The sequence below is a fragment of the Nelusetta ayraudi genome, unplaced genomic scaffold, assembly GCF_046127955.1.
Source record: "Nelusetta ayraudi isolate G7.1 ecotype Tasmania unplaced genomic scaffold, CSIRO-AGI_Nayr_v1 ptg000026l, whole genome shotgun sequence".
Lineage (NCBI taxonomy): Eukaryota > Metazoa > Chordata > Actinopteri > Tetraodontiformes > Monacanthidae > Nelusetta > Nelusetta ayraudi.
Window position 1 is genome coordinate 3,570,511 of NW_027466076.1, and position 23,955 is coordinate 3,594,465.

Sequence of the window (23,955 nt, forward strand, 5' to 3'; positions counted from 1 at the left end):
TTGTTACCTGATGAGTGGCTGCAGCTCCTCCTGCTCCTCATCCTGAGTCATCTGTCAGCACACAGCAGAAGCAGATCCAGGTCCATCATCCTTCAGCTCCACCAGTGAGCAGATGATGTTCTGACGAGAAGCTGCTGCTGCTTCAGTCTGCCAGGGACATCCTGTAGTGACTGTGTATGTCTGTGTGTGTCTATGTGCGTGTGTGTGCGTGTGCTCATTGGTGACTCTGGTCATACTGAAGCCAAGCTACATAGAGTCCCAGTGACCAGTAGAGGGAAGCAGTTCTCCTGCTGGGCAGGAAGAGGAGACGACAGCAGGAAGCAGAAAGTGTTTGTACAGGTGGACTTTATTCAGCATCCAAGAGCAACAGCTGTCGTCACGGTGACCGCAACGACCAACAAAGTGAGGAGACGCAGGAGGAGGTGTTGGTTCTCCTCCTCACGGACACCAGGATGAAGGAGGTGATGAGGAACATGCAGAAACACAGACGACAACAGAAAGACCTCCTAACACACCTGAACAAAACAAGTCTGCCACAATAAATTAACAATAAGTCTCTACTATCATACATATTGTACATCTCCATGGAGACCAGTGGGTCCAGGTCCAGGTCCAGGACCGGGACCAGGACCAGGACCAGGTCCACGACTAGGACCATGTCTCCTGCTGCACCAGGAACTGGTTCACAGCTCGTCTGACGCCAGGAGAACCAACATCCAAGCACACGGAAACAGAGAAGGCATGAAGGACATGACCAGGACCAGGACCAGGACCAGGGCTCGGACTGGGACCAGGACCAGGCCCACAACCAGGTCTGGGACGAGGCCCAAAGCCAGGACCAGATCCAGGACCAGACTAGGACCAGGACAAGGACCAGGTTCATGACCATCAGAACTGATTCAGAAAAGGCAACTGGAGACGGGACATGGTCTCCACAGCCCAGCAGAGACCAGAGTCCAGGTGCAGAGGGTCTGGTTCTGGAGACCATGAAGACATGAGTGACAGCAGAGGACAGAGCAGCAGCAGCCAGAAGGCTTGAACAGGGACGGAGGATGAGTTCTGCTTCTGGTTCCTGCTGGAGCTGAGAGGAGCTTCTCACCAGGACCAGGACCTCCTCCCCCAGCTCCTCATCCCCCAGCTCCTCCTCCAGGTCAGAGCCACAGTAGAAACACATGAATGAGTGAAACATGCCCGCATGTTCAGACACGACAAGTCGATCCCAGAGCTGCAGGAGCAGCGAGCGCCACTCACAGCAGCAGCAGAGATGTTCTTCAGTGGACTTCAGGTCACTTCAGTTGAATTTACACAACATCTAGTATTGCGTGTGAGCACTTCTGCAGGGGTGTATGTGTGTGTGTGTGTGTGTGTTTGTGTGTGCGTGTGTGTGCGTGTGTGTTGCAATGTTGCATAACGTCTAGACTGGACGTTGGGTTGAAGACGGCCATCGTTGAAGGCCAGAAGGTTCCAGTGGCTCCAGGATCAAACCACCAGCTTCAGAAAAACCCCGCCCACTGTACACTAGGTGGCCACGCCCACTAACTAACAAACTACCATCTGTTTGTCTACAGCGAGAAGGTGGTGGTCGGCGTGGAGCTGCACACAGGATACAAGATGTTCCACCAGCAGCAGCACCAGTGTCTGCCTGGCGCCACCTGCTGTCTGTTCACCAGTCAACACCGGGTTGCAGACGGTCTTCTGACATCGGGTGACTACCAGTTGATTGTCCAAAGAAAGTAGGACGTCCAGTGCCCTCCGACCTCCTGCTGGTCAGGAGGTTCTGGAGAAGAGAACCAGGATCAGCCCCCCCGCCCCCTAGTGGTCGAGGTGTGCCTGCAGGTCCTGGTTCTACACCTCGGTGGAGAAGAGGATGCTCTGCCGCTTGCTGTCGGGGGTCGGGATGGTCTCCAACTGGAGGAAGTAGAGGAGCACCTGGACCTGAGGAGACAAGAAGACAAAAACCAGGTCAGAGAGGAGGAGGAGGAGGAGCGAGGTGGGGGGTTTGGGTGTGTAGGAGGAGCAGGAGGTGGAGGGGGAGTGTCGAGGAGGTGGGGGGGAACGGAAGGGCTGACGGAGGAGGAGGAAGAGGAAGAAGGCGGAGGAAGGAGGAGGAGCAGGGGGAGGGACGAGGAGGAGAAGGATGAGGAGGAGGGGAAGGGAGAGGGAGGTGGGAGAGGAAAAGGGAAGAGTGGAGGAGGAAGAAGAGGAAGAGGGGGCGAGGGAGGAGCAGGAGCTGACCTGGGCCATGACCTCCAGGGACCAGCTGTCCCCGATGCTGATTGGCTGGCTGCTGATCATGGCCTCGGAGGGTCTCAGCAGCGTCGGCCCGAAGACGGTGGCCAAGTTGTGCAGCGACATCTTGTTGACGTTCTCCTTCTCCGCCACCCTGAGGACACCGGGGGGGGGGGGGGGGGGGGTCAGCGGATCTTTGACCTCTGACCACTTACCCTGTTTGTGTGTGTGTGTGTGTGTGTGTGTGTGTGTGTGTGTGTGTGTGTGTGTGTACCTCTTGAGGTGGTCCAGCAGGAAGAGGAAGGTGACCAGGTTTGGTTCAGGCAGCGACAGCAGCAGGTTCAACATGCAGCTCTCCTTGGCCACGCTGTCAGACAGAGCTGAGAGAGGAGGGCAGAGGTCAGTGTTTTGTTTTTTTACAGGACATTTCAGTACGGCTTAGAATTACTCTACTCTGTTCCACTCTATTCTCCTGCGTCCATCACTCACTGATGCCTCCAGTGAAGTTGGGGTACAGCTCGTCGGTGAAGAGCGGCTCTGGAAGCTCCCTGAAGTAGAGCTTCAGCGTGCCGGCGATGGCATTGACGTCCATCTCGCTCATCATCACCGACACGTCCTGGTGGTCTGCGCACACACACACACACACACACACACACACACACACACACACACACACACACACACACACACACACACAGTCAGCAGCAGCTCTGAGTTAGCCTAGCGTAGTGGCAGCCTGGTGGAGGTGTTGGACTGACTGGAGTCGAAGGCCGTCTTCAGGGCCTGGATGTCTGTCGCCACTCCAGACACCCGGTAGATCCCCACCTCCTCCAGCCCCCGACGCTCAATCTCCTCCAGGCACTGACGCACGATGTAGGGAACCTTGGAGCGCTCGCGCCTGGAGACACAGCAGACGCACAGGTCAGGAGTGCTGCCGCTGCTGCTGCTACTGCTGCTGCCGCTGCTGCTGCTACTCACTTGGTGACGGTGGAGATCTTGACTCCAAACACTCCCATGGGCTTCCGGCACGGCGTCCTCTTCAGGCTGAACTCCCGGCTGGAGAACTTGATGGAGATCTTAACCTCGATCTGGAGAAAAGACAGCGTCAGTCAGCCGTCAGCCAATCGGGCCCAACCATCTGTCAGTCAGCCAGTCAACCAATCAGAGGCCTCCTGAGAAAACCCTCTGCTCACCCCATTCATTGGAATCACCGTCCTCTGCCAGTCGCTGAGACTCTGGAGCTCCAGCTGCAGGTGACGACAGCAACAGCCACAGCAGTTAGAGAGAGGGACACAGAGAGAGAGAGGGGGGGAGAAACACACACACACACACACACACACGCACATGCACACGCACACATACACACTGTCTAAGTGTGTGTGTGTGTGTGTGTGTGTGTGTGTGTGTGAGAGAGAACAGCCGATTGGATGTCAATGACATCATCAACCTGCCAGCGATTCATCCTCAGTCCAGCAGGGGGAGCCCTTTGACTGCTTCTGAGGATTGGTGAATTTCATGTCTTTCTTTGTTCATGCCAGACACACACACACACACACACACACACACACACACACAGCCTACCGGGATGTGTCCCTTCCCGATGATGCGGTCGCTGCTGTCGACCTCGTCTCTGCTCTGCTGGCTCCTGTTGTAGCACTTCTCATAGCAGAGCAGCCTCAGGGTCTGCGAGCCCTCCAGTTCGATCTCAAACTCCTGCAAAACGAACACGCACACACACACACACACACACACACACACAAGAGTGAACATCTGCCGGCCATCCTCCAGCAGTGAGGAGACCTGAGTCATCAGCAGCAGAAGCTCATTAGCCGACCGTGTGTGTGTGTGTGTGTGTGTGTGTGTGTGTGTGTTGAGCGTGCAGCTGTCATATCAACACGCTCCAATAACGACAACGGCAATGATTTTATGAACGTGAGCAGATCGACCAGACGAGGAACCTTCATCGTGGAGGATAGAAGGTCAGCACAAGGTCACTTCCTGGTGCACTGCTTGCTGTGAGCTGCACCTTCCCAGGGTCTGAGTCCCAAATCCCCCACTGGCTCCCCCTACAGGCTGTTCTATGTATCCAACTACGTAGTGACTCATTAGCCAAACTAAAACAAACTTTCAGACACTCTTGGTGCCCTTGATGACATCATCGCGGTCTCATTATTAAAACGTCCCGTCGGCAGGTGGTCATATTCATAATGATAGTTGAATATATACATTAATTACGCATATATTTGTATTTTTATGTCAAGTACTTATACTGAGCGTCTTCCCATATTAAAAAGATAACACTAGCCTTTTCTACCTATGGGTCAATGTGAGTGCAATGCATGATGGGATATATTGAGTGACTATATAGTGAATAGCGACATTCACTCAGGATTCAGACGCCACAACAACACAGTCTAGTGGCGATTTAGTGACAGTAGGGGGCGACGGAGGACACAGTTCTCGTGAGTGGTAATGTGCAGAGGCTCCAGCAGGGGGCGCTGCCCTCGCCGCCTCTGCTCCTCCTCACCTCGTTCCACTTGGGCTCGGTCGTGTAGCGGTAGACTCTGGTCTTGGCCTTGCTGCAGAAGAAGCCGAAGGAGTCGACCTCCAGGGTGCAGTAGAGATCTGGGGGAGGACCCAGCAGACACACTTAGTGGACCAATCACAGGCAGCCAATCACAGACAGGAAGGGGCGGGGTCAACACTCACTCAGACTCTGCTTCAGGCCCGAGGCCGAGTGGACGATGACGTTCAGGAAGCCGTGGAGACCCGAGGGCTCGTCGTCTGGAGATACAGGGACATGGTCAGGTTGGAGGTCGGCTGGAGATCAGGCTGAAGGTCGGGGTGGAGGAGCGCCACCTACCTTCTTGGCCGGGGTTGAGCGCCGCCCGCTGGACCGTCTGCAGCTTCATGCAGGAGCTGGTGAGCAGCTGCAGCTCCACGGAGGTCAGAGAGGTCGTCCTGGGACCTGCGCGCGCACACATACATGGGTCACATGACCACATAACAATGGTGATGGTACTCCATGTACTGAATGGTACGTCCGGTTTTGCGCAGCATGCAAGTGATTTATTGCGAGAAGATCCATCCATTTTCAAAATGTCTTCCTGCACTCAGGATCACAAGCCATTACCCCGAGAATTGCGCAAAACCTAAATATCGGAGTAAATATTGCACTGGCCCCACCCACCCGAAGCCCCGCCCACCCACAGGCCCTGCCCACTCACACTTCTTCTGCTGCTCCCTGATGGACTCCTTCCACTCGGCTCGCTCGTAGTCGGAGGACATGAGGAAGTTGTAGCTCTGAGGGGCAGACAGGGGGGTTAGCCAATCACAGCACGGGGATGGACTGGAGGGGGCGGGGCAGAACTGCTGCTGCTCACCTTGCCACTGCTCCTGCTGTGCATCCTCAGGGGGATGGTGGGGGAGGTGAGCAGCAGCAGCGACTGTTGCTCCTGCAGCTTCTTCCTCAAACGCTCCGTGGCCTTGCAGCTCTTGTTGGCTCGCTGGAGGAAACGCAGTTGGACGTTAGGACCCAGAAGCCACCACCTGGGACCCAGAGGAGCTCCCCCATGCTGCTGCTGCTCACCTTCTCCCTCTGGAGCTCGCTGCGCAGGTGCGTGATCTTCACCTTGACGGCATCCAGCTCCTCATCGGCCACCTGCGGCACGGCCAGAGGCTCCGCCTCCTCGGGGGCCTGGAGGCGCAGCTCGCTCAGGGGGACGTACCACTTGCAGTCGTACTGCTGGTTCTTCCTGCAGGATGGAGCCGCACCATAGATAGGAAAAAATATATAATTTACATACAAATATACATGTATATGTTATATACACACACACACACACACACACACATACATACATACATACATACATACATACATACATACATACATCCATAAATATATATATATATATATATATATATATATATATATATATATATATATATATATTATGGATGAGCTTCTCACCCCATGTGTTTCTTGAGCTTGGTGCAGAGCAGGACGTCGCTGAACAGGAAGACATGTCGCAGCTTCCTGTTTCCCTCCACCAGCTCCACCATCAGGACGTCCCTCAGCAGCTGCCGGTTCTGGAACACAACCACAACATATCCCCCCGGGGTAAGCACCACCACCGGCGACCTCTGACCCCTGCCCTCTGACCTGTTCCGTGGGGCTGACCTGGCGCCGTGGTGCCCCCTCCTGGTTGATGCTGGACAGGAAGTTCTGTGAGATGCGCAGTGCGTCCTGTAGCAGCAGGTGGTCCGGGTGGCCGGGGGGTGTGTGCTTGAGGAGGTCCTGAAAGGTAAAAGGTCAAAGGTCGGGGCGAGTTTGTGCTTTGACATGCGTCATGTGACCTGCGGCGACTCACGTGCAAGACCAGTGTGCTGCGGGTCACTCGGTCCACCGGCTTGTAGAGCAGAGCTGCAAAAGAGACACGGTTGGAGGAGGAGGGGTCATGTGACCTTCAGGTGTCAGTTGGGGGTCATTTGACCTTCAGGGGTCATTTGAGGGTTGTCAGGGGTCGCTAGGAGGTAGTCAGAGGCCAGCTAGGGGTCATGTGTTCTTCAGGGGTCAGTCAGAGGTCACGTGACTTTCAGGGGTCAGTCAGGAGTCACTGACCTTCCAAAGAGTTCTTGGCCGCAGGCTCCTTGGACTCCTTGGGGCTCCTCACCTTCAGGTTCTGCAGCAAAATAACCAGAGCGTCAGAGGCCCCACCCCCTAGGGTCAGCTGAGCTCATCATCGGCCCTCATCCACCCTCTCAATCGGCCAATCGGCAGCCTCTGCTCACCTCGGAGATCTCAGCGAACTGCACATTGACCTGGCAGCAGCGCTCAGCCGTCTCCACCGCCGCCTCGTAGTTGTCCACGAAGGCCCTGTAGACTCCCAGCTGGCTGGCCTGGGGGGGAGAGGTGAGACCACGTGAACTCAGAACCAAGCAGCCATTGACCCAGGTGTGAGCAAACTACGGCCTGGGGGCTATATGTGGCCCGTTAAGCTTTTTAATCCGGCCGCCAAACTTAAAGAACTGATATTAAGAGTAAGTCATTAAACAGCTGTATTTCATGCATTTCTTCAGTGTTTTCAGAGTCATTTCAATAAAGAGCTAAAGATCGTGGGGCTTCAAAGACACTGATGTTGTCGCAACTTTGCTTTTGTTCGTTTTCAATGGACATTATGAGGTGGGTCACCAAAACCCTCCCATCCATCTGCTGCCGCTCCAACCTCCTTGGTCAAATTGTAGAAGCCACTGTGCCCCACCAGTCAAAAAGTTGGGGTGGGGCCTCCTCACCAGCCTATGGAAGAGCTCGCCGACCCTCTGCTGCAGGCTCCACTGCTGCACTCGGGGCAGCAGGCCGTCGTAGAACTCCCGGTGGACCTCGTAGAGCTCCGGCACCTTGAAGAAGATGGTGTCGATCTGGGCCAGGCTGAGCACCGGCTGGGAGGTGGTGGCTGCCGCGCGGAGAGGTTTCATTGGCTGAGGAGGGCCGGGCGAGCGAGAGGGGAGAGAGAGAGAGAGAGAGAGAGAGAGAGATTGTGTGTCCCGCTGCTGCTGCTGCTGCTTCAGCCACTGAGGGAACTTCAGCAGTGTGTGTGTGTGTGTGTGTGTGTGTGTGTGCGTGTGTGTGTGTGTGTGTGCTCACCAGCAGCAGGGCCTCCAGGTGACTCAGGTACGTCTCCTCAGAGGCCAGGATGGCCGACAGAACCCACTTCCTCATCTCCAGACCTTTCTCCAGATCACACTCCGTCTGACACACACACACATTTCAACAACAATCCATTTAGAGAACTTCATCATGTCTTCAACAGGATCCAGGTCAGCGGGCCGACCTGGTTCTGGTGTGTGTGTGTGTGTGTGTGTGTGAGGGGGACGGACCGACTTGGCCGACTCCAGCGACCCCGACGACAGCGTGTCGCGGCTGCTGCGGCTCTTGGAGCTGAGGTGCGGCGACGACGAGGGCGAGTCGTCGATGTACGGCAGGATGTCGTGATGCCTTCGCTGCTCCTCGGCCCTGTCAGCGTCGTAGGAGTAGGAGGGAGGAGGAGTCCCCGGGTAGTGGCCGTCTGAGGAGGAGGAGGAGGAGGTGAAGAGGAGGAAGAGGAGGAGGAGACAAAGGAGGAGGAGGAGGAAGAGGAGGAGGAGAAAAAGGAGGAGGAGGAGGAAGAGGAAGAGAAGGAGAAGGGAGGAGAAGGAGGAGGAAGAGGAGGAGGGGGAAGAAGAGGGGCAGAACTTCAGCAGGGGCCTTCAGGGTTCTGAGACTCTCAGCAGCCAATTAGATCAAGCCCTGGAGGTCGGGGGGGCGGAGCTTGTCCAGGAGTTACCATGGCACCAGTCTCACAAACACACACACACGGTGTCTATCTACTAGAGCAGCCACAGGATGGGAGAGGGGCAGGGGAGGGGTGGCCCCTCCCTCACAGAGAAAAAAAAGGGTCATTGTGTCAACCTGGCCCCGCCCCCAACACACTATTCCTGCTAAACCCGCCCCCGTCTCACACACACACACAGTTCACGTGGCGTTGACCCTATTTGCACCCCTGATTGGCTCAGACAGTGGTCCCGATGCGATGACATCATCACAGCACCTCCATGTGGTGAAGCTCAGATTAAAGACGGACGGCAGGGAGTCTCACTGCAGCTGCTCAGATTACAGATTATCGCTGGTCCCTGAAGTCCACACACACATGCTCTCTCTCTCTCTCACACACTCACAAACTCTCACACACACACACACACACACACACACACACACACACACACACACACACACACACACACACACACACACACACAGGCTCAGCGTGTTGGAAGTGATGCTGAGACAAAGGCTCTAATCCTGTAGGTCTGATCACTTTAGCATCAGGCTAGCAGCCAATAGTAGCATCATTATTGATCTGTCTGACAGCCAATCAGGTGACTGATCAGCCTCCGGGTCAGCTGGTCACAGCAGTGGACAGAGAGAGAGACTGGAGCTGAACCTTCACCATCCTGCCCAGGAAAAAACTTCAGAGTAGAGTCACACACACGCACACACAAACAACTATCTGGGTGCCACCACATTCTAACCCGTGTCGAAATCTCCAAAACACAGCCCATTGTGATGTCACAAAGGGTGCCCTTTGTGACATCACAAACTCCTCCTCCTCCTCCTGTCAACTCGCACACAGACACACTAATAAGTGTGTTTGTGACGCGGCATGCAGCTTCACCTCCACTCAACACCCTCCTCCCAGACTTCCTGCCTCTCGTCCAATCAGAACGGAGCTCCGAGACTCACCCGCCCAGTGCTCCCCAACCAGGTCATGTGACCCCCTGGCGGCGGCGGTAGGCGGCGGCCAGATCTGCCCGGTCTTGCGGACGCTGACGATGGCGGCCTCAGAGGTGTGCGGCGGGCGTCGCTGTGCCACCTGCTGGTGGTGGGGCGGCGGTGGCGGCGGCGGCGTGGGCGGGCTGCTGCCGTTGTCCAGTGACTGCTGGGAATTGTGGGAGTTCTGGGAGGGTGAGCGGCTCTTCTCCCGCTGGAAGGGCCGGCGGAAGGCGGCGGTGGGGCTGGGCGAGACGTGGCCGGGCGACGGCCCCGACGAGAAGTCGTCCTCGCTGGACGTCAGGTTCTCGTTGGAGCTGCAGTCGGGCGTGTAGCCGCCGCCGCCGCCCACCAAGCCGCCGCTGCCCACTACATCCTCCAGACTGCCGGGCGAGTAGGAGCGGCGGGGCCAGCACGCCAGCAGGTGCTCGTCGGGTCCCGGCCCGCCCTCGCCCATCATCACCCCACCTACATACACGCTGGAGTAGCCCTGGAAGTCGGGCGAGGGCTGCCAGGCCGGTGGTGGCCGGGCGGGGACGGGGTGGCGTAGGTGGGGCGGTGCCGTCGTTGGCTCGCCGTCCTCTGACTCGGCGTCGTAGCCGCAGGTGGTCTCGCTGGAGCGGCCGCGGTGCACGGGGCGAGCCCGCAACTCGCCCGCCGCCGTGGCCAGGTTGCCCGGCAGCGAGTGCAGCGAGCGCTTGCGCTCCATCTGCAGGGCGGTCCGGTCAGGGGGGGCGTCCCGGGTCAGGCCACGGTCCGGGTGGAAGTCCAGGTTGGGATAGAAGGGCGGCGGGGGAGGGGGCGGAGCCAGCTTCTCGCCCGGCGCCGCTCCACTGCCGCCAGAGTTGGCTCGCTTGATCCTCTCAAAGTTGGAGCGCAGCGCTGCCACGCCCAGCCCCATGCCCAGCTTGGGGTCAGAGGTCACCTCCCTGTCCAGGGGATGGGGCCTGCGGGGGGAGGCGGAGCTGCCACCGCCGCCACCCCGCTGCTTGGAGGGGGAGGGGCCGTCCGGGTGGTCATCGGTCTGCTGACCCGCCTCCAAGGTTGCCGCCTCCAGCCCGTCCCCGTGAGAGGACGACTTCCGGGCTACGGCGGCCGGTGGCGGTCGAGGTCTGGCCCGGGGGCCGGTTCCGTCCCCAGGCGGCTGGTAGCGGGCCATAGGCCCCGGAACGCCCGTCTCCTGCACATGTGGCTGCTGCTGGTACTGCTGGTGGCCCCCCGGGGCGTCGGCGCCCGGAGCCACGGGGTCCATCCCCTCGTTGAGCGGCGTCCTCCGGAAGCCCCAGCGCTGCTTGTCGTAGCTCTTGCGTTCCTTGGCCAGCAGCGTCTGCAGGTAGATCATGCGGAAGCGCTCCTGGTTGACCTCCTGCTCCAGCCGCCGGATGGTCGCCTTGCACCGCTCCAGCTCGTGCTCGATGCCGCCCACCGAGTGCAGCTCCATCCGGGGGGGCTCCGACTCCGGGAACTGCGCCTTCCAGGCCTCGATGAAGCCCACCGGCTCCACCATGACGGCGGCGGCGGCGGCGCTTCGAGGAAGCGGTCCGGTCCGGTCCGTTCCGGTCTGGTCAGGTCCGGTCCGGTCCGGAAAGCTTCTGGACGAGCGCTACCTAGCTCGCTAACGGGCTCGGGCTCCGTCTAACTGCTGACACTTGATGCAACAATGCGTCCCATTGTGCGGCGGACGGAGCTGCGGGTCGCTACGAGCCCAACACACGGCGGGTCTGGCCCGAACATTCTCCCCGGGAGAGACTCGCTGGGGGCGGGGACGAGCCGAGCCGAGTCGAGCCGAGCCGGACTGACACCGACACCGGGGACGGTGAGCCGCTTCCCCGGCGCTCCGGACCGAGTCTTCTTTGTCAGGACGGTGAGGGGAAAGCGGCGGAGCTCTGGAGTGAGAGTGTCCGCTCGACGCGACCAGAGACTCGGCCTCCTTATCCCATGATCCCCCCGCTGCTCCTGGTCCGGCTGCGGTTCCGTCAGTCCTCCGCTTCCATCGTGTTTCTTCCGAACCTGACTGGCAGTGATGATGATGATGGTGATGATGATGATGAAGATGATGAGGATGGAGCCGCTGTGGGCCCTCGGCTCGGAGCGGGTAGGGGCGGGGCTGCAGGAATGGGAGGGGCCAGAGGGCCGCTACTTAAAGGGCCAGTGAGCGCTCCGGGTCCCGAGATCCGGTTCGGGCTTCAGTAGGGCAAGTCTGACACACGTCACCGGTTCCGGTCGGCTCCGGCTCTACCTGTCCGGACGGCATGACGTCACTGTCACTGGAGGGGTGGGCTCCAACAGTGCCGCCCAGCGGTTCAACAGAGAGTTGGCGGCGCTCAAGTGTGGAAGCGTGACCGTGCTTGTGACGTCATCGCGGGGGTGGTGGGTGGAGCCTATCCCTGCTACCTCATGGTGGGGGTGGTAGACTCCACACTGGGGGGAATAGAACCCACAACCCTGCTGCCGCCAGGCCTCAACGTCAACCAATCAGCGGTGTTCCTTTCACCTGAGGCGCTGTGACAAGGCCACGCCCCCCCGACCGCTGGGAGGAAAGATGACGGCAGTGTTTCTGTAGTCCAGCAGGGGGAGCTGAGGTCACTACCATCAAGACAGACATACACACTCATTTGTGAGTGACTGTGTGGACTGTAAACAACGATGGCTGCTGTCAAAAACATGTGGGCGCCCTCTGGTGGCCAACAGCAGAACAGCTCCATCCTGGACACCAGCGACCAGGAATACATTACATCATGTTCCAGTGGTGTAGTCTATGTAATACGCAGGTATATGCCATATAACCACTAGAAAAGGTCCCAAATTACCGTACAACCGTACGCGTGTCAGTTTGTTTTTGACACAATGTTTTTGCACCACTTTTGTTCACTTGTTCGGCGAAACTTAATTTTTCTATATGTGTGTTAATTATTTACTCTTTTTTTCTTTATATAAACAAATGTGTGATGGGATGGGAGAACGGGGGAGGGGCAGCCATATTTGATGAGGTGATGGTGGAAAAGCAAAGTCGCTGGAGGAGGAGTCGCCGACGGCAGAATAACGACAGGAGACGTTGAGTCAAAGGCTGAGTGGTGGTGTATTTCTGTTTGGAGTAAAAAAAACACACACAAAACATCTCTGTACTGGACCACCGTCTCAGTCAGTTGGTCCCCCGGGCAGCCAATCACAGGGCTTCTTCCTTCCTTCCTTGCAGGTGATTGGCAGAGGTCACAGCAGACCGACGCACGCCGGCAGGTCATTTCACACGTGGTCCTGGTCGGACACGTTGACCACACGCCCGGCCTTGCCGCCACGGGGTCACGTGATCGTCGTCGAGCGGGTCACGTGACCATGATGAAGGTCACGTGACCTCGGCCACAAGAGCCCCCGACACAAACCAGTGTTTTCTTCGAGTTGCAGGAGTGAGCGGCGGTCTGACACCACACACACACACACACACACACACACACACACACACACACACACACACACACACACACACACACACACACACACACACACACGCACACACACGCACACACACACACACACACTCAGGTGGGTCAGGACTGGAACATGTCTCCCAGGTTGGTGTCGCTGCTGTAGATCCAGAAGACCAGCGGCAGGCTGAGGGCCACGAAGGGCCAGGAGATGCCCTCCAGGCAGGCGGCGAGGCCAGCAGGGGCCCCGGGAATGCCGGCCGGACCCCCGTCCAGGTCTTTGGCGCTGGGCTGCAGGTAGTTCCTGGCGGCGAACTTGAGGAGCTCGTCCAGCAGGATGACGGGCAAAGAGATCTTCAGCACCGTCAGCCACTGGATCAGGTTGAGGGGGGTGATCTGGAAGATCATCTGCAGGAAGGAAGAGGGTGTGAGGGAGCATAGCCACGAGCTAACAGCAGGAGTTCCAGCAGCAGCAGCGGCAGGACTCACCGGCAGCGGCTCCACATACAGGATGAGGAAGTGCAGGGACATGGAGAGACAGATGGCCCCCAGCAGCCACACATTCTCCCAGGGTGGCATCCTCAGCAGGGACTGGTTCTCCGACAGACTGGCCAGGAACACACAGCAGAGGGTCACCAACCCAGCAAGAGGGTCACCACACCAGCAGCAGGAGCGGCCTGCCTCCTCCCCCTCCTCCACCGCCTCCTGCTGGAGGTTCTCCACCCACCTGTTCAAGGCGTTGCACATCTCGATGGTGACCAGCACCGACAGGGCCATGGTCATGGGGTACGGAGACTCAAACACATGGCAGTCCACACCCTTGAAGTCCACATTCTCTGGACCACACTGCAGGAAGTGGCTCTGGGAGGAGGAGGAGGAGGAGAAGAAGGAGGAGATGGAGAGGTGAGGAGTAGGTGGAGGTGTAAGAGGAGGAGCGGAGGAGAGGATAGAGGGGGAGAGGAGGAAAAGGAGGAGGAGCTCCTCACCAGCTGGTAGAAGGTGATCCGGGGGCCTTCTTCCGCAGCCACAAACCACCAGGCCGCCGCCCCCACTGTAGCCACGCCCACATAACCTGCAGTCCAGCGGGAAGAGGCGTGAACCTCAGACACACACGCAGCAGACACACACACACACACACACACACACACACACACACACACACACACACACACACACACACACACACACACACACACACACAGGAGGGGGTGAGACTCACAGCCGATGGTCAGGTATCTGAAGAAGAGCCAGCCAGAGATGAGCGGCTCCTTGGCGCCGCGGGGGGGTTGACTCATGATGTCCAGGTCGGGGGGGTTGAAGCCCAGCGCCGTGGCCGGCAGCCCGTCAGTCACCAGGTTGACCCACAGCAGCTGAACTGGGATCAGAGCCTCGGGGAAGCCCAGCGCCGCCGTCAGGAAGATACTGAGGGAGGACCAGAGGGGGTGGAGGTGGGGCGGTGGGGGGGCGGTGAAGGTGAGTGAGAGTGTTTGAAGGTGTGTAAGAACGAGAAGGTGTGAAGGAGTGAGACCCACCAGACGACCTCCCCCACGTTGGAGGAGATGAGGTATCTGATGAACTGCTTCATGTTGTTGTAGATGGCCCGGCCCTCCTCCACCGCTGCCACGATGGACGAGAAGTTGTCGTCGGCCAGCACCATCTCAGAGGCCGACTTGGCCACCGCCGTCCCTGAGCCCATGGCGATCCCGATCTCTGCCTTCTTCAGAGCCGGGGCGTCGTTCACGCCGTCACCCGTCTGCCGGGGCGACAAGAGGAGCAAGTGAGCGAGGGGGGCGGAGTGAGAGAGAGAGAGAGAGAGAGAGAGAAGAGAGGGAGGCGGAGCCAGGAGGGGGCGCTAACCATGGCGGTGACCTCCTGGAAGGACTGCAGGATCTCCACGATCTTGGACTTGTGCGACGGCTCCACCCGGGCGAAGCAGCGAGCCTTCAGCACGGCGTCCCGCTGCTGGGCCGCCGACAGGTCGTCAAACTCCCGGCCGGTGAACGCCATGCGGGAGGCGGCGCCCTCGTCCTCGCCAAGGATCCCGATGCGCCTGCAGATGGCGACGGCGGTTCCTGAGAGAGGAGGGGGGAGTGAGGTGGGAGGGCGGGGGGGGCTGTGGCTCTGACTGAGCGGGTGTGTGTGTGTGTGTGGTGGGAGGGGCCAGCCTCTCTCACCCTTGTTGTCTCCGGTGATCATGATGACTCTGATGCCGGCCAGGCGACACAGCCTGATGGAGGCGGAGACTTCGGCCCTGGGGGGGTCCAGCATGCCCACGCAGCCCACGAAGGTCAGTTCCCTCTGGGCAGAGAGAGCACCGGGTCGGTTAGCCCCACCCCTCACTACTTCCCCCACCACTAGCCCTCCCCCGCCCGCCCACCCACCTCATACTGGACGAAGCGGCTGGGGTCGTCCAGCACCATCTGGCTGCGGGGCTCCACGCTGTCCCTGGTGGCCAGAGCCAGGCAGCGCAGCGTGTCGCGCCCCGTGCCGTACTCCCGCACGGCCGCCAGCAGCCGGGCCTTCACGCCGGCGCTCATGGGCACCTTGGCTCCGCCCACACGCACGTGCGTGCACCTGTCGATGACGCCCTCCGGGGCGCCCTGTGGACAGAGCGGCCGGGGAGTCAGAACTTTTTCCTGTTCAATCTATCTGACCTCCAGAAAATAGATCAAAGGGATTTTTCTTCCTTTGACAAAGAAAAAGTGCAGGTCACCTTGACGAACATCTTGGCGGTGGAGCTGCGAGCCTTGTTGGGGCTGCAGTAGACTGACATGGACTTCCTGTCTCTGGAGAACTCCAGGGTGAACTCCTTCTTCATCAGCTGCTTGATGACCTGCAGCAGGCAGCAGACTGCTGTTGGCACAGAGGGAGGCTTTGTGTGTGTGTGTGTGTGTGTGTTTGTGTGTGTGAGGTCCCACCGAGCTGCAGGCGTTGGCCCTCTCCACCTTGGACAGGCTGCTCAGGTCGGTGTCAAACACGTTCATCTTCTCCACCAGGCAGCTGAGGGCCGTCTCCGTGGCCTCGCCCACCTTCTCGTACACACCTTTAGCCTAGACACGCACACACAGACACACGCGCACACACACACGCAGGAGGAGGGGCAGGAGAAGAAGAAGAGTGGGCGGAGCTTCCTCCTGGCAGACAGTCACACGGGGAACCGGCGAGGAACCGACCTCGTTGTAGTCCAGGGATGAGTCGTTGCACAGGGCGCAGATGGAGGCCAGCTCCACCAGGGCCTCGTACTGGGAGCACCTGACTGGCCGGCCGTCCTGGAACCTGGGGGGGGGGGGGGGGTCGGAGCACCGTCACTGTGTCACATGATGCCCGTGATGACGACGGCGATGAGCACAGACTGTGCGTGCGACGGCACACTCACACTTGTCCTTCAGGGGCGTAGGTGGAGCCGGAGATGGTGAACTCCTGGAGGGAGCAGTTGTCTCCTGCTGCCTGCTGCACGATGAACATCTGCACGCACAACATCGTCATCGTCATCATCACCATCTACATCATCCCTTTCATCTTCATCACCAACATCATCATCATCATCACCACCACTTTCATCCCCTCCATCTTCATAAAAATCTCCATCTTCATCATCCCTTTCATCTTCATCACCAACATCATCACTTTCATCATCACCATCCCTTCCATCTTCATCATCATCTTCATCATCACCACCACCATCTTCATCAACATCATCTTCATCACCACCATCCTCATCATCACAGCAATCACCATTATCATCACCATCATTTTACATCTTTATCATCATCTTCAACCATCGCAACCATCATCGCTGCTGACACCAGATGTGCAGTCCTGCTGCGGTCCAGCAGGGGGCAGCAGACTCACCCTGCAGACAGACATCTGGTTGGTGGTGAGGGTCCCGGTCTTGTCGGAGCAGATGACGGAGGTGCAGCCCAGCGTCTCCACGGAGGGCAGGCTGCGCACGATGGCGTTCTTCCTGGCCATGCGCCGCGTGCCCAGCGCCAGGCAGGTGGTGATGACGGTGGGCAGCCCCTCGGGGATGGCGGCCACCGCCAGCGCCACCGCGATCTTGAAGTAGTAGACGGCGCCGTGGACCCAGGAGCCGCCGTGCACCGGGTCGTTGAAGTGGCCCACGTTGATGATCCAGACGGCCACGCAGATCACGGAGATCACCTGCGGGTGCAGGGGATTGGTCAGAGTTGCCGCCAGGCTCCACACAGAAGAAGAAGAGGAGGAGGAGGAGGAAAAACAAGGAGAAGACAAAGAAGGGGAAGAAGAAGCAGAAGCAGAAGAAGAAGAAGGAGAAGAAGGAGAAGAAGAAGAAGAAGAAGGAGGAGGAAGAAGAGGAGAAGAAGGAGAAGAAGAAGAAGGAGTGGGGGGCGGGACCTTGGACAGCTGCTGGCCGAACTCGTCCAGCTTCTGCTGCAGTGGCGTGCGCTCCTGCTCCGTGGACGCCATCTCGTCCCGGATCTTGCCGATCTCCGTGTTTCCGGCCGTGGCCACGACCACGCCCACCGCCCGTCCGGCCGCGATGTTGGTGCCCTGGGGGCAGCGGGGGGGAGAAGTCAACGAACGGCCAGTGCGGGAGGAGGAAGACCTCACAGAACGCCGTCACTCACAGAGAAGAGCATGTTCTTCTTGTCCTGGTTAACGGCCCGAGGGTCCGGAACTGGGTCGGTGTGCTTGATGACCGATACCGACTCGCCTGCAGGGGGAGCCAGAGAAACCGGAGGGGCTGGTTGGACACTTTCAAGGGTCAGGAAGCATGACCAGGCAGGTCAGCTGACCACAACAAGGGGTCAGCTGACTCTTACCCCCCAATTCCCACCAAAAGCCACTGCGGCCACTGAAGTCAGCGTGCAGGTTCACAGCAGGCGGTGGTTCTATTAGTTTCTGTGCCGCAGACGCTTTTTGTGTGAATCAGCCTTTATAGCAGAGAGCCACAGTGGCAGTGCAGTGCAGTGCAGTGCAGCTGGGTGCAGGTGAGGCTCACCTGTCAGGATGGACTGGTCCACTCTCAGAGTGGTGGACTTGATGGATGACAGTCTGATGTCTGCAGGAACTTTGTCTCCCACTGGAACACAAAAACGCAGACACAGAGAAGTTAAGTGGGCCAGCAGGGGGCGCCCGCCTGACTTGCTCCTGAGTGCCGCTGGTCACCTGACCTGCCACCTCCACCACGTCCCCGGGGACTATGTCCCGGGCCTTGATCCTCTGGACGCTCTTCTTGTCCTGCCGGTAGACCTTCCCCATCTCCGGCTCGTACTCCTTCAGGGCCTCGATGGCGTTCTCAGCGTTCTTCTCCTGCACCAGACACACACACACACATTCATTCACTCACTCAAACACACACACGCACAAACACCTTCACAAACGGTTGCTGGCGTTTACCTGCCAAACGCCGACCACAGCGTTGGCGATTAGAATGAGGAGGATGACGAAGGGCTCCACAAAGGCCGTGACCGTCCCCTCCCCCTCTTCAAACCACGCCAGCATCTGCACACACACACACACACACACACACACACACACACACACACACACACACACACACACACACACACACACACAGGTGTTACCACAAATGACAACACGCACTTTATCATTTGTGTGTGCTGCACCCTGCTGGACGGGAGAAGGACAGTGCATCTAGACGATGGTGTGTGTGTGTGTGTGTGTGTGTGTGTGTGTGTGTGTGTGTGTGTGTGTGTGAGCGCGGCGTGCATGCATGTGTCCTGGACAAAACTCACAAAGGAGATGCAGGCGGCCAGCAGGAGGATCCTGACCAGGAGGTCTTCAAACTGCTCCACCACCAGCTCCCACAGGGATTTACCTGGACACCACCGAAACAGAGATTAACCCTGGTAGATATACCACACACACACACACACATACCTTAATCCACCCAGATCTTGTCTCGGTTAATCCCACACAGTCAACCACACTCGCTGAACCATACAGATTAAAACACATTTAAACCGGCAGAAATTGGCTGAGATGTGCTAGTCTGTAGGGATTAGGTCAGTAGGGTTAAACCAACAGGGATTATGGTGCCTGTTGGTGGTCACAGTGATCTGTGTGATGGTTCTCCTCGTCCTGGCCTCCAGTCTGGAAAGTTAATTTGGGGCTACCGGAGTCGTTGGATACGTCCAGCAGCCACAGGAACCGAGCTGGATTGGACAGATCACGTGACCACGCACGGATTATGAGTTTGGGGTCGCCATCCAGATGATCTTCGCTTGTTCTCCATCCCAACAACAACACACATGGGTTTGTTTGTTTGTTTATCTGTTTGTACCCAGATTATAGGCGTCACTCACCCTCCTCAGCCGGCAGCTCTGCGGGTTTCCGGTTCCGGTCAGTCAAAGCAGGCAGGCAGGCAGGAAGACACAACCGGAGTTAGTAATAGCATCCAGTGACAGTACACCGCTGCACACACACTCACGCTGCTAGTGCCAACGTCAAAGTCCACATGCTGACGTCACAGCCGCGTACGGCTGGACTTTACAGACATACAACCTGGGCCAGTGCCAGGTTAGAGCCCGACAGCCCGGCTGCTGCTGCTTCTTACCGTTGGCCCCATATCGCTCCCGCTGCTGCTTCACCTGCTCCAGGCTCAGCCCGTTGCTCTCGTTCACGTTGAAGCCGCTGAGGACCTCCTCCACCGTCTTGGTGTGCGCGTTATCCATGCTGACAACCCGGCCGGCTTCCCCTCACCCCCGGCCCGCTGCTACTCTGCCACTGTCCGCCCGGACCCTTGAGCCTGGCTGGCTGTGTGGCTGCCGGCTGCAGGCGGCGTGTTAGCAGCGGCTACTGGCGGCTAACGGTTTCTTAGTCGAGGCTAGCGGTGTTTTAGCAGCGCTTACTGGCAGCTAGGGATGTATGAGCAGCGGCTACTGGCGGCTAAAGATGGCTTCGCAGCAGTTAGTAGTATCTTAGCAGCGGCTATTAGCGGCTAGCGGTGTATTAGCAGCAATTCGTATTGTCTTAGCAGCGGCTATTAGCGGCTAACGGTGCTTGAGCAGCGGCTACTGGCGGCTAGCGGTGTAGATGCGGCTGCCTGATGCGAACGGGCTATGGCGAACTGTCAGCAGCGCTCTAACGTTGTACCGGATGATTCGCACCGCATCGCAGCCTCACGGAGTAGTTGGGTGAGCGGGCGGGACCTTCCTGTCGGTGTTTACGGGCTGCTGGATGTGGCAACCTCTCTCCGGTGACTCACGGTGGCGGAAGGAACCAGCCTCCGTTCAGTACAGGCTCCGATCACGTTTCGCTGCCGTAGCTCTCGCGAGCGTCGGAATGCGGGGCTCGGTGTCCGCAAGTGGAGCCGTCTGATAGGTCAGACAGGCCGGAAACTAGAGATCATGTGACGTAGGTGTCCCCTTTCTAAATAAAGTGTTTGTGGGGATTGTAGTATTATTGGAAAACATATTTTTCTTCATTAACGCAATAAATTCTTCTGATTAATCTAAACACGTGAAATCACAATATAAACAATCCAGATCAGGACACAAGGGTACGCCCATATGAAATGATCTAAACTTCTATTCTAATGGAGTACCAGCCAATGTCAAGTGATGTCTCTATTCTTCTTTTGCAGGGAATCAAATTCCTGTTTTTAAACAACCCTAAATTAGACGTTTCGTAACATAAAGACATTCAAGCTTGGTTGAGGTGATGCTGTCGACACCGTTGTGCAGCGGTGAGCACTGTCACTATCACAATAACAAGGTTGTGGGTTTGATTCCTGGCCCTGGGGCCTTCCCTGGGATCTCCTTGGGGCCTCCGACTGTGATGTCACTTTTTCATTCTTCACACCCAACAGAACAACGTTTCTACTCTGAGACTTTTTTCTGTCTTTGTTTTTTTTGTATTTTTTTTTAAACTGTTCCTACTGCATTACTTGTTATCAATAATCTTACTATATGTACTTGTTTTGATTATAAAATAGGAAAATAATATATATTGAATAAATAATATATCTCCAAATCAGCTTGTCAGGAGATGCCAAATTTGATCAAGCACAAAACATTTATGTGTATAGCCCAAGTTATTAGATTAGATTTTACTTTGTCATTGCACATGTCATACGTACAGAGCAACGAAAAGCAGTTAGTGTTGAAGTAGAGTGCTTAGCAATGAATTAAATACAAATGTACAGTATATACACATTATAGATAGATAGGTGCATAGTGAAGTGAATAATTGAGCTGTTGCCATAAAGTGCAACTATTAAATAATGAAAAATGAATATATATCGGCATAAACATGCAGAATATAACAAACATCAAACCTCTGAGAAAAACACGCCTTTTTTATTTCACGAAACAATATGGCCTTTATCAGTACTTATTTTTTTTAAAGCAGAGAAAACATCGATGTTTACGCCCTTTGCTGCCCTCTAGTGGACGGCTGTAAAACAACGTCGAGCGAGCTCGGCGTCATCACCGCGGGACAACAAAGTGGCGACAATAACAACAGTGTCCTGCAGTCACAGTGGGACCGAAACTGAGTCAGATCGACTTCCAGTTCGACTTCTACGGCTGAAACACATGTAAACGGTCGGATAGCACGACTCGTTGAAACACTTGACAACGCCTGAGACTTGCGGCAACTATCGCGAGACTTGCTCCGATATTTCCTGCGGCTAACTAGCTAGCTAGCCCGGGTGCCAGCCAGGTAGGTCTGACGCAGTCGTGTGTGTGGCGGGAAGCGGGTGTGGTCGACCAACATGTTGTGTAGCGGGACATGCTGAAGTTCCGGCCGGTGTTCGGTGCCGTGGTGACCCGGAGCCGCACCTTCCTCAGGGGCGGTGAGCGCTGCAGCTCTCCGCTTCCCTCAAAGTTTGACCGCGTGTGCTGTGACGTCATTAAGCGCCGCGTCGCGTGGTTTCTCCATCAAGGCGTCGGTTGCAACATGAGCGAAGGATCCGAAGAGCGGCTGATGGACCACAACCAGGACCTTAACCAGGACCGGGACCAGGACCGGGACCTGAAGAGATCCGAGCGGGGCGGCGAGGAGGAAGAACAGATCCAGGCCACCAAGAGGAGGAGGACGACGGCAGAAGACCAGAAGCAGGAGCAGGAGCAGGAGCAGAGACAGGAGCAGAAACAGGAGCGAGACCAGGACCAGGACGGGGACAACAGGAAGTGTCCCAAGAAGAAGGTGGCGCTGCTCATGGCCTACTCCGGGAAGGGCTACTACGGCATGCAGGTGCAGACGGGGGCCGGCTCCTCAGCTTCAGGTGTGCCCATCTGGGAGTGTGACCGTGTTGTCCTGTGTGTCAGAGGAACCCTGGGAGCGCCGTGTTCAGGACCATCGAAGACGACCTGGTCAGCGCCCTCATCAAGTCCGGCTGCATTCCTGAGAACCACGGCGAGGACATGAAGAAGATGTCCTTCCAGAGGTGCGCCAGGACGGACAAGGTGAGCCTGAGGGGGGCGCTGCCTGGATGAGTAGTGAGTTGCTGCTGCCAACCAGCTAGCCAGGTGTGTGCTGAGTGAGGTGTCTGCTTCCAGGGCGTGTCGGCGGCCGGCCAGGTGGTGTCGCTGAAGGTGCGGCTCATCCAAGACCTGGTGGAGAAAATCAACGAGCACCTGCCGCCGCAGATCCGAGTACTGGGTGAGGAGCTGCTAAGAGGCCGAGCGAGATGGTCCTAGTCGATCACTGCTGATCAATCAAGACTGTTCAATCACAGCTAATTAATGACTGCCGATCAATCTTCGCTGACTAATCACTCCTGACCAATCACAGCAGCTGATCCTAAGCTCCTCCTCCTCTACCTCCCTCTTACTTCTCCTCCTCCACCTCCTCCTCCTCCTCCAGGTATGAAGCGGGTCACTCAGGGCTTCAACTCCAAGAACCACTGTGACGCCCGCACCTACTCCTACCTGCTGCCCACCGTGGCCTTCTGCCCCAAGGACGGCCACCCGGAGGACCATACCACCTCCTCCTCCTTCCGCCTGGAGCCCCAGGCCCTGCAGAGGGCCAACCGGCTCCTCGCCCTCTACCAGGGCACACACAACTTCCATAACTTCACGTCGCAGAAGGCGCCCGACGACCCCAGCGCCCGCCGCTACATCACCCACGTGCACTGCGGCGAGCCCTTTGTGCGGGACGGCGCCGAGTTCGCTGTGGTGACGGTGCGCGGCCAGAGCTTCATGCTGCACCAGATCCGCAAGATGGTGGGCCTGGTGGTGGCCGTCATGAAGGGCTACGCCGACGAGGAGGTGCTGGAGCGCAGCTGGGGGCCCAAGAAGGTGGACGTGCCCAAGGCCCCCGGCCTGGGCCTGGTGCTGGAGCGGGTCCACTTCGACCGCTACAACAGGCGCTTCGGGGGCGATGGCCTGCACCCGCCGCTGGAGTGGGAGCAGGAGCAGCAGGCGGCGCAGGCCTTCAAGGACGCCCACATCTACCCCAGCATCGTGGAGACGGAGCTGCGGGAGCAGTCCATGGTCAGCTGGATGGCCACGCTGCCCGTCCATGACTTCCAGGCCACGCAGTCCCAGGCACGGAGCAGCAGCAGCAGGAGGGAGGACGGAGCAGCAGCAGCCGGCAACAGGGAGGAGGACAACAATGACGATGGAGCTGCAGCAGCCAGCAGTAATGGAGTAAAGCAGCTGTTTACTCAGAGGTTCCTAGAAACTAGTAGTGCGGTAACTAGTAACTAGTAACTGTTGCTGTCCTTCTTCCACAGGACGCCGCAGACGGACAGCAGCACTCGGATTAGCTAAAGAAGAAACATAAACCACCTCAAACCCCCTTTTTATGAAAAAAAAAAATGTAATTATGTTGACATATTTTCCTTTATTAAAATGATAAACAAAGTGTTGAGTGAGTCTGATGTGATTCTGTAACACTGCAGTGGCCAACAACTGTAAAAACTGGGTGACGGGTGAGGGTGAGGTCTGATGGGTGAGGCCTTGATTCCGCCCTGCTCTCATGCAGCAAGCTGTGTGTGAAACAGTGAAGGGAAAAGTTTTTGCTGGTCACCGCTGTTCCACCTCC

The 23,955-nt window shown here is 57.4% G+C and overlaps 3 protein-coding genes across 8 annotated transcripts; 1 reads left to right on the plus strand and 2 right to left on the minus strand.

Annotated features, from left to right (window-relative positions):
• Positions 1 to 327: 327 nt before the first annotated feature.
• On the minus strand, positions 328 to 11,756 carry bcr (BCR activator of RhoGEF and GTPase). Its single transcript, XM_076029103.1, has 23 exons — positions 9,512 to 11,756; positions 8,110 to 8,297; positions 7,877 to 7,981; positions 7,525 to 7,710; positions 7,024 to 7,131; positions 6,854 to 6,914; positions 6,603 to 6,655; positions 6,413 to 6,529; positions 6,203 to 6,321; positions 5,819 to 5,984; positions 5,613 to 5,735; positions 5,457 to 5,532; positions 5,093 to 5,197; positions 4,939 to 5,013; positions 4,757 to 4,854; positions 3,811 to 3,942; positions 3,423 to 3,476; positions 3,208 to 3,317; positions 2,988 to 3,127; positions 2,719 to 2,853; positions 2,504 to 2,609; positions 2,236 to 2,383; positions 328 to 1,935 (listed from the first exon to the last, which is right to left on the minus strand). Exons 1-23 carry the CDS (start codon positions 11,043 to 11,045, stop codon positions 1,846 to 1,848), a joined length of 4,029 nt encoding a protein of 1,342 aa, XP_075885218.1. The 5' UTR covers positions 11,046 to 11,756; the 3' UTR covers positions 328 to 1,845.
• Positions 11,757 to 12,598: 842 nt separating this feature from the next.
• On the minus strand, positions 12,599 to 20,233 carry atp2a2b (ATPase sarcoplasmic/endoplasmic reticulum Ca2+ transporting 2b). 3 transcript variants are annotated; one of them, XR_012927053.1, is made up of 23 exons: positions 19,520 to 20,233; positions 19,269 to 19,286; positions 18,699 to 18,781; positions 18,340 to 18,444; positions 18,114 to 18,252; positions 17,942 to 18,022; positions 17,568 to 17,653; positions 17,335 to 17,490; positions 16,813 to 17,121; positions 16,337 to 16,425; positions 16,134 to 16,236; positions 15,879 to 16,010; positions 15,674 to 15,793; positions 15,342 to 15,560; positions 15,135 to 15,258; positions 14,818 to 15,032; positions 14,493 to 14,713; positions 14,180 to 14,382; positions 13,947 to 14,032; positions 13,688 to 13,821; positions 13,450 to 13,567; positions 13,015 to 13,368; positions 12,599 to 12,954 (listed from the first exon to the last, which is right to left on the minus strand). XR_012927053.1 is itself a non-coding variant. In XM_076029115.1 (22 exons), the coding sequence occupies exons 1-22, from the start codon at positions 19,635 to 19,637 to the stop codon at positions 13,084 to 13,086; spliced, it is 3,144 nt and encodes a 1,047-aa protein (XP_075885230.1). In that variant the 5' UTR covers positions 19,638 to 20,233; the 3' UTR covers positions 12,599 to 13,083. The 3 variants fall into 3 exon arrangements, 2 of the variants coding, with proteins under 2 accessions (XP_075885230.1, XP_075885231.1); XM_076029115.1 differs by having other exon boundaries at positions 12,599 to 13,368; XM_076029116.1 differs by lacking the exon at positions 19,269 to 19,286 and having other exon boundaries at positions 12,599 to 13,368.
• A 1,133-nt stretch (positions 20,234 to 21,366) lies between these two features.
• pus1 (pseudouridine synthase 1) lies at positions 21,367 to 23,778 on the plus strand. 4 transcript variants are annotated; one of them, XM_076029120.1, is made up of 6 exons: positions 21,367 to 21,760; positions 21,851 to 22,161; positions 22,236 to 22,373; positions 22,467 to 22,569; positions 22,774 to 23,558; positions 23,645 to 23,778. In XM_076029120.1, the coding sequence occupies exons 1-6, from the start codon at positions 21,697 to 21,699 to the stop codon at positions 23,675 to 23,677; spliced, it is 1,434 nt and encodes a 477-aa protein (XP_075885235.1). In that variant the 5' UTR covers positions 21,367 to 21,696; the 3' UTR covers positions 23,678 to 23,778. The 4 variants fall into 4 exon arrangements, with proteins under 4 accessions (XP_075885235.1, XP_075885234.1, XP_075885236.1 ...); XM_076029121.1 differs by having other exon boundaries at positions 21,368 to 21,627; XM_076029122.1 differs by having other exon boundaries at positions 21,368 to 21,509.
• Positions 23,779 to 23,955: the final 177 nt, after the last annotated feature.

Coding starts and splice junctions, on each gene's coding strand:
- bcr (XM_076029103.1), bottom strand. CDS start 11,045: ATGGTGGAGCCGGTGGGCTTCATCGAGGCCTGGAAGGCGCAGTTCCCG. Junction 6,656..6,853: donor GGCCAAGAACTCTTTGGAAG/GTCAGTGACTCC, acceptor TCTCTTTTGCAG/CTCTGCTCTACAAGCCGGTG. Junction 3,477..3,810: donor TCGGGAAGGGACACATCCCG/GTAGGCTGTGTG, acceptor CGTCACCTGCAG/CTGGAGCTCCAGAGTCTCAG.
- atp2a2b (XM_076029115.1), bottom strand. CDS start 19,637: ATGGATAACGCGCACACCAAGACGGTGGAGGAGGTCCTCAGCGGCTTC. Junction 18,445..18,698: donor TGGCCGCCTGCATCTCCTTT/GTGAGTTTTGTC, acceptor GTGTGTGTGCAG/ATGCTGGCGTGGTTTGAAGA. Junction 13,568..13,687: donor ATGTGCAACGCCTTGAACAG/GTGGGTGGAGAA, acceptor GTTCCTGGCCAG/TCTGTCGGAGAACCAGTCCC.
- pus1 (XM_076029119.1), top strand. CDS start 21,697: ATGCTGAAGTTCCGGCCGGTGTTCGGTGCCGTGGTGACCCGGAGCCGC. Junction 22,570..22,773: donor GCCGCAGATCCGAGTACTGG/GTGAGGAGCTGC, acceptor CTCCTCCTCCAG/GTATGAAGCGGGTCACTCAG. Junction 23,559..23,644: donor CAGCAGCCAGCAGTAATGGA/GTAAAGCAGCTG, acceptor CTTCTTCCACAG/GACGCCGCAGACGGACAGCA.